An 8,665-nucleotide genomic window follows, 5' to 3' on the forward strand; every position below is an offset into this window, starting at 1 on the left:
TGGTGCCACCATCAACTTTGATGTCAAGTAGGGGACTGTAAAATATCATCCTGTAGGCCAAATATGACCTGTGGGCCGTGATCTCGAGACCGCTTCTTTAAGACACACTCTGTACAATTTGCAAAAGCATTTGTCATGATGTTTGTGTCAAAGTTGAAAAAATATACATCAGCTTTAACAACAGTGTGATGAAAAAAAATGTGGTTGAATTGCAGATTTTTAATTTTAATTTGACAACAACGATTAAGTAATGACAGTATCTCTATTTTCAGTGTCTTATTTATGAAAAGATCATTGTTAATATGACAACTGTGTTTCTTAATCCTGACTTCAGTCATTTGTCAGAATCCTGGCATAATGACTGTACATGTGACAATTTAATATGATTTGAAAAGGACATGTTGAATCAGTGAGTAATGTTCGCGATACAATCCAGCAGTCAAACAGAAACACATTTTAAGACTTATACAGGCATTCTTTTATTAAATAGTGTTATGTCAGATCATCTCTGCCCAAGAGGATTCGGGGACTGCAGGCCCATAATCAGCCTAATTACAACCCAGCAACCCACAGCAGGCTCGTAGCTCTGCAGTGTAACCTACTAAGTTATGACACTATCGTCCATCAACAAATGTGCACATTCACACAGCAGTACATCCAGGAACACAATACTGTACATGCTCTTCATCTAATAAAATTTTACTTTCGTAATCAGGGCTCAGAGGACACCCCTGTGATTGAATTAACTGCTGCTGAGTCTTCCCAGAGTGTTGAAAATCACATTTTACAGTCAGTGATGAAGACTTTCTAAAGACACGCTCCTCACAGTACACGCAGATTCTATACAAAGCAGTATTTTTTTTCTTTAAAGAAGATGAACTCTATGTGGCGTAAACGCAGAGGGCGAGACGTTACATCGTTTCAGTCCATTCAGATGGGTGCCGGATGATAAAGATGATATCACAGCCAAGAGTAATGAAGCATGGTGACCCACACGATATTCTGCTCGGTGTGCGTGTGTGCATGTGCATGCATGTGTTTGTATGGAGGTGACAGGCCTTACCAGCAGTAGTCCAGAAGATGCGGGGGCAGGACAGGGATGAAGATATGCTGCCAGTACATTGGAAACAGCAAAGCAGCTGCACCGTGGACACACGCGGTTAACTAGAGAAAAAAGGAGAAAGGAGAAACAATTGAAGAGGTCAACGGCAAATAAGAACTGTAAATATATTAATGCCGCCAAAGCCCTGCTTTTTGATACACCGGACAATGAAAACCAGAATAGCTGAACAAATCTGCCACTGCAAAGACAACACCACTGTTTTAACTGTCAAGTCAGAGGGATAATCATTCCGTTCATTATTGTGAGAATTGCTCTAAAAGAGAATCGATCCAGTGCCAAAGTGCTGTATGGAAACTCACATTGGGATGCAGTGCAATCGTATATCACGGCAAATTTACCTTAGCGCGTATTGTTTAAATTAATAACTCTCCGATAGTGTCAATTAAAGCAAGTGCTGCATCTTGTTAGATTGTGCACGCAAGACTTTGCAGTTGAACTGTGTAACCTCGAGTTGTTATTGGAGGAACGAAGAGAAGATCAACTGGCTGACAGCAGCCCGTCTTGAAGTTTTGAGGCAGAGCCACGCAGTGACAAATGAGGGGAAAAGATGTACAGAAAGGTATACGCTGAAGAAAAAAGAGAATTGCTAAGCACAAACAAACTGATCTATATGCCGGTGTTCAAGCACATTTACCACATTGAACAAAAAATTATGAGGGAAATGGGTTACAAGAATAAACCAATAATATCGTGAGAGGAAAAAACTTGTATTTCTGTTCATCTTAATTGATCAAGTGAATTTCAACATTTCCACATAGATGAAAATGCAACAGTGTGAGACAGTGGCAGACATTTCCTCTTAAATTCGAACTTTTGTCTGACAATATTATTACATTTGTTTATATAAGTCTAGAATGTTTATATTATGTTTCATTTTTTTGTGAGGCTCTAATACGGATTCTTTGATGAGCAACGATGAGGCATGTGGTTCACAATTAACTGCTTTTCAAACACGTAAATGCCACAGCAACTGCAGCCATTCGTCATAAAAATCAAAATAAGAAGCGAAGCACCTCAGCCTGAGATAACAAAAAGAAAAAAGAATGTGAATAAATAAGCTCTTTTTTAAGCAAATAATGAAGTGCAATCAAACGAAGATGACGCTTTTCAAAGGCTGGGCTCAGCTGACGACGCAGTCAAACCGAGACCGCACAAAAATATTTGAAATCATTGTCTCCCATTGTCTTCGAGCCAGGACCCCGACCCCCCACCCTCTTGCCTTCTCTTGACACGGTGTCTCTTAAAAACCAAGCTAAAAGTAATGACCTGCAACACACACACGCGGGCACGGCAGGGGAATGGGGCGTTAGCTCATCCCCCAGATTAAAATAACATGATTAAATATGGAAAGAGAACAGAGGTCTGAGGGGCTCCTGTGGGACTTCATTAGGGCAAATTGCCAAAGAATGAAACATGAGTTAGCCAAGAGAGACTGCGGGCGAGGCCAATACCACCGGGACCCCGGAGCAGCAGACGCTGTTATAATGCTACAGCTTCACAGTCAACGTGTGAAGCGGACACACACTGGCACACAAGCGCACGCAGACCCAACTATCAGGAGACCCTCTGCTCACTGACACACAAAGTGTCACAATTGACCGGCCAAGAGCCAAAACCACCACTGCCAGAAAAACAGCCCCCCACCCTCACCTCCTCCTCCACCTCTCGCAGCGGAACCGCACATCAAGCCCGGACATCTGAGGGGCTCTGCGTGCATGCGTGCGTCTTTGTGTAGATGTGCCGCCCTCCTTGCATGTTTGTTTTAACTGTGTTCATTTTTCCTATCGACTAGGGGGGGAAAAAAAAAGACTATTTGTTGCTTCGGTGCAATCTCTCACCCAGCCAGTCCCACAATAGTTAAGACTTAATCAACAATTAATTGGTGTCTTGCTCTGTGTATCTGAATATGCATATTTCCTCTACCAGCCGCCTTCAGACAACACAAAACAATGCCACGCTCCTGTCAAAATGAATTCCCTCACAAACAGTTTGGCTTCGTTTGTTAATTCTCAGAATAAATCAATCCTATGAATATTAATGTGGGAAAGTGAAAGACTCGGTGGAGGAGCTGCTATCAAAATCATAATTTTTTTCCCAACCAAAGTGATGATAAAGGGCCCTTAATTTGTGATAAAGAGAGGTCAGCAGTCTGACTGCGGGCTTACACCCACACCCACACCCACACCCAGGCGCGCGCACACACACACACACACACACACACACACACACACACGCACACACACACACACACACACACACACACACAAAGTGGAGATCCAACAGGCGAGTCTATTCCTCCTCTGGGAGTGCGAGACAAGCCCCAGAATTCACTGGTACCAGGAGGTAATGGCACAGAACACCTCGCTAAGCAACTCCAATTATGTCTACCAGGCCTCAAGGTGAGCCCCCCCAACTGGCGTGATTTACTTGCAGGTTGAAAGGGAAAAAGAGGAGTCTCTCACTCTTCTTCTCCTAACACCCGCTGGCTGTTTTGGGGGCCTTACTTGAGAATTAGAGAAGATTACTGACGATGAGACAGTGAAATTTATTTCATTTGTTATCACCAAATAGATGGCGATAGAACAGTGCTTGCTTTATCTTAGCTCACAACAGCAACGCCAAGAAAATATTGTGCATGTGTCCCACAGGTTTACAACAACCAATAAACTTGAGAAATCTAATTTATAACACTTTTCTTCTTCAGTCAAGTTCTGGGGTCAGAGGATTGAGACGGGGGTTCATGTGACAGTAGGCCATAAGAGGCTAAGGCTGATAAAATATTTGCCAGGCTGATAAATAATAGATGAGTGGAGCCAAATGGCTTACACGCTCCACAAAAGACCTGGGTGCTTAATATTCCATTCAATGGCGAATCACAGATACAGTGCCCAAGAACAAATACAGGATTAGGTGCTGGGTCCAGTCCTCGGGGACCAGGGCTCAGCCCAGTAATGAGGGGCTGCCTGCCTCTCACACTGCGTGCGTACGTGTGTGTGTGTGTGTGTGTGTGTGTGTGTGTGTGTGTGTGTGTGTGTGTGTGTGTGTGTTGCCCCATCCGCTGTGAGAAGCTCAGCGATTATACAGCGACAGCCTGCTTCAAAAAGCAGTCAAGGTCTTTGGTTGTGCCTTGAGAGCTTTATAGTGCACTTGTAGCCGAAACATAAAGACGACTGGTACTCGCAGACTCATTCACAATTGGGACTCCGGAAAGAAAAAGATGGAGACAGACGAGCAGTGAATGTAGAAGAAAGTGCAACAAAAAAAGGATGGGAAAAATGAAAAACTTTTAACTGCGTTACAGCAGGGCACGATTCCAAAATCAAAACACTGCCCAAGACAGGTGCAGGTCAGCTCTATGTCTTGACAAAAAGTCTTTATCAAAGCCTAAAACCAAAGTGAAACACCAAGTAGGAGGAAGGCCAGCTGTGTTTTGCTTTTGAATACAATCTGCAGGTTTGTCGAGCAAGCATGTGTATTTTTCCTTTAACGGTTAAATAAAATGGAATTTAAAAAGGAAAGAATATTAAGTATAGAATACGTGTGACAACAGACTGACAATTCCCCCCCCCCCCCACACACACACACACACACACACACACACACACACACACACACAGACAAGATTTAGGTATAAAATAGCCCAGGTCGTTAATTTCCCAGAATTTCATCTTTTTATGGAAGAAGGATTGGGTTTGTCTTGCATCGCCTCAGCAAACACTCGTAATTTCAACATAGTAGACATCCAGATTTTAGGCCAAATGCTGAGAGACTGAGCTACTGACTATGCCCAAAAGTTAAGAATGTTTCTTTGACTATCATGGTCACCTACCATCTACTAGAAGCTCTTCAATTCACTTGGTGCATAACACTTGTCAGTGCGATCTGTGCATTGCTTGCACAGTTGCTTGCACTCTAACAAAGATTTTCAGTAAATCTATTGACTACAATAAATCCCACAGCTGTCAATGTCAACAATCTAAGATGCCCAACACACACACACCTCAGATCTTATTGACTCTTCGCTTTAGATCTGCTGTGGAGTAAATCTCTAACATTGAATGAATGAAACCGGCAGCAACTGTTTCACCTACAGGGTATAACCTCGGTCATGTACCTCAAAATGTTGAGAGGTACATGAAAAAAGTAGGGCTCAGTCAAAGAATACATGAAAAAAAACTGTGTTAAATTAACCATGAGCTCCAATGGAGTTGAATTGACTGAAACATCCCTTGTGTTGTTGGTCAACTCAACAGGCCTTAGACAAGCTCTCGAGGGAAGGTTCAGTGACAGTTAGAGGTTGTGGTCATGCTATTAAAAGTTCTTGCGAATGAGACAAGGATGCAGATGAAAAAGGCATCACTCAAAGCCAGTCTTTCTACTCAGTCGCAGGAGGTAGGTTCCGCCAATATATTTTAATAATAACCAATTTAATACATTTTATGTAAATAATATGTATATTGAGATATTGATGGAGTTAGCTATGATCTATGTTTGGAAGGTGAGGGGAACTTCCTTTTTCTGAAATTGGCATGGGCCTTTTAGATATTGGACATATCACCCACCCCAAGGAACGTGGAGCATGCATGGTCGTATTTGTTCAAATGGGAACATTAACGTTTACACATTTCTTCATTGTTTGGCAATATTATGACTGAAAACGGTTGCCAAAATTGAAAGCGCTTGTGGCTTGTTTTAGACTGGTCGGTTGAATAAACTGACAAACACAAAACCTTCTGGTCAGGACAATTCAAGAGTGTAGAGACAAATACCTCCTCCGGTTAAAAGGAACACACTTTCTCGTCAAGTGCTCATTTTTAGACAAACTCATTTCTGTTAGTCTTCCCTCGTCCAGCTCTCTTTCTGTCCATGCCAGCCTCCTTTGACTGTTACTTTTATTGATATAATCTCCTTTTCTTTTCTCTCCTGCTCGTGAGTTTACAATTAGCCAGTCTGCTTTCACCTCGGTTAGACATCCACGGATGTTGGGCCCAGTGTGCCTCACAACAAGTATGTGGCATAGGAAGAGAGAGCGAGGGCAGACGTGTTGCTGTGGGCAACAGCTAACGCCAGGCCTCCTACACGCGACTGAGAATCTGTCACAAAGACATAAGGTGTGAGGTACAAGTACCTCACATAAAAACAGATGTACGCATGCACACAAAAGACGACAAACACCCACTACATGCAAATAGGCACATTTGTGGCTAGAGCAGCAGAACGCACATGGCACCTCATGGAACATTGGCTTAAGGTTGAGATAAATCTATTGAGGGAAAAGACACACGGGGAGCAGGAGTAAGAGGTGTAGCCAGTGAGAACATGAGGCAGATGGGTAAAAAGTGAAATGTCGGAGAGGACCGAGGTAGCGCAAGTCGGGAGACACAGTCAAGTCAGGCACCAAGAGGAGAGCAACAACAGAGGAAAAGGAAGGAAACAGAGAGACAGCTGGCACTCTAGGGCATGCTGGATGGATAGTGCCTTGTTAGCATAGGCCTGACAGTCTGATGAGAGGGCTGCTGTCAGACCATGCTGAGCCTGGGCTCTGTGAGTTTGGACGATAGGCAGGGAAGAGAATAGGTTTGCGAGACGGGGGGCCTCAGCAGATGAAAGACGTGGAAGGTGGTGGGCCAGCACTGGCAATGGGAGGGCTGATGCGGCCCCATTACACGGCACTATGACAAGGCTGCACGCTCGGCTGGCTCCCGCCCCTTGCGCCAACGCCGGCCAGCCTTTTCAAAGAGCAGCAGTGCTCACCTCTGGTCGCGAAACAGCAAAAAGTCAACTGATGCATTGCTGTACAATAATGATTTATTCCTTTGCTGTTGGCCGCTTGCAAGCCGCATCGGCCGTGTACTGACAGACTGACACGCTGGCTTCACCGGAGGCTTTAACACAGGCGTCACCCGGAGCAGAAAGAATAAATGCAGTACATTTGTGGAAGCATGTACGTGTCCACCGTCTACCCTCTGGTTCACACTGCTGTTCTGGCCCAACTGAATTCGCTACAAACTATTGGGCCACGCTATGGTCACCTCACCACAATAAACAAAGTGAAAATGAACGAAAAATATACCTGATCAACCCTGAGCAACAAAATGAGAAGCCACTCTTCCGTGAAGACTACTGACAAGATGTTGGTGTGTGTCTGTGGGATTTGTTCATTCAACCAAAAGAAGATTTGTGAGGAGCAAAGGTCACTGATGCCGGACCACAGAGAAAGCCCTAATGGCTTGCCATCTCTGTTGGGGTTTATCTTAGTTGTTTGAAGGCTTGAAGTTAGGGTTCTGTGCCAGTTCCTCCTTACCAAACTCATCCATGGTCTCAGTAAGATGACAAATTAAGATTCCGGGGAAAATAAAGGCTGTAGTGTCAAACTCTTGACTGATTAATTTATTAAAATGTGACTAGATAATTTTGTCTGTTTTGTGTCTGGGATGAAAATCATCTGGATAAACCTGGATCTAAAAAAGGAAAGTCTACACACCCTTATTCAAATGCAAGTTTTTGTGATCACTGTTAGGAAAAAAATTCAGGAAACACCTACTAGAATTGCTCAACTTTACTTCAGGTAAATCAGAGGCACTTTAAAGGTCCTCTCGAATGGTCCAGTCGCCAGCACTTGTAGGTCCTGACTTAAAAATGTCTGCAGAAAAAAATGAATGCCAAAACAGACAAGACAGGAGTAATTTTGGGTTTGATTTCTGATGGGGTCCAGCATATTTTGGAGCGCCCACATTTTGGTCAAAAACTGCAACGTCAGACTCATGTCAGAAGGCAAGAGTGCAGGAGTCCTCAATTTATCTTCTTGAAATATAAATATTGAGTAATCAAAAGTGGTGAAAACAGCTTGAGAACAAATCTTATAATTGCCCTTTAACACTAAAAATATATGAGAGGTAAGAAACTCCGCCTAGTTCCTTGTTTTGTGCAAGCAAGCCATGCGGCATATTGGACGTGATTTTTTTTTTTTTCGAAGAAAGAAAATAGTGGGGCCAGATACATTTTAGTAGATTTTGATCAAAGCGATCACTCTTATGCTTTGTTGCAGGAGGAAGGAAATAAAGTGATCTTGTCGGTGAAAACTGGACCATCTTGACCTCTACAAAGACAGTCCTTTAAATGGTGGTGGTGTCTCTTTATTCCCATGAAACATGAATTTGAATGTGGTTTGTTAATTCTGAACAGCCATTTATCAGAGCGGATACATCTACAACCACATTATTTCAGTTTTTTACTTTAGTTCCCCTCTCGAAGATTTCAGAATAACACAATGTGGTTAAAGCTACAATAAGTCGACAAGAATAGAAGAATGAAAAGTACTGAGGTGAAGACCTCGTTGTTAACATGTTGTCAAAGTGTTTTTTCTCTTATGCAAATTAATATCAAGTTGATTTTTATTTACACTAAATAATCCTACAACGCTCATTGGAACATTGCTTTCCCTTATACAGTACTTGCAGTACTTGCATATATGTGTGTGTGTGTGTATAAACACACACACACACACACACACACACACACACACACATATATATATATATA

The 8,665-nt window shown here is 42.9% G+C and overlaps 1 protein-coding gene across 3 annotated transcripts in view; it reads right to left on the minus strand.

Moving 5' to 3' along the window:
• The window catches only part of dennd1b (DENN/MADD domain containing 1B), a 135,588-nt gene that overhangs the window by 53,518 nt on the left and 73,405 nt on the right, over positions 1-8,665 (minus strand). For all 3 annotated transcript variants that reach the window (XM_019875292.1, XM_019875291.1, XM_019875293.1), the window contains one exon: positions 1,064-1,164. In XM_019875292.1, coding sequence (XP_019730851.1) covers positions 1,064-1,164 — 101 coding nt within the window. The remainder of the gene's footprint in view (positions 1-1,063; positions 1,165-8,665) is intronic.

This window comes from Hippocampus comes, unplaced genomic scaffold, assembly GCF_001891065.2.
Source record: "Hippocampus comes isolate QL1 unplaced genomic scaffold, H_comes_QL1_v1.1 scaffold132, whole genome shotgun sequence".
Lineage (NCBI taxonomy): Eukaryota > Metazoa > Chordata > Actinopteri > Syngnathiformes > Syngnathidae > Hippocampus > Hippocampus comes.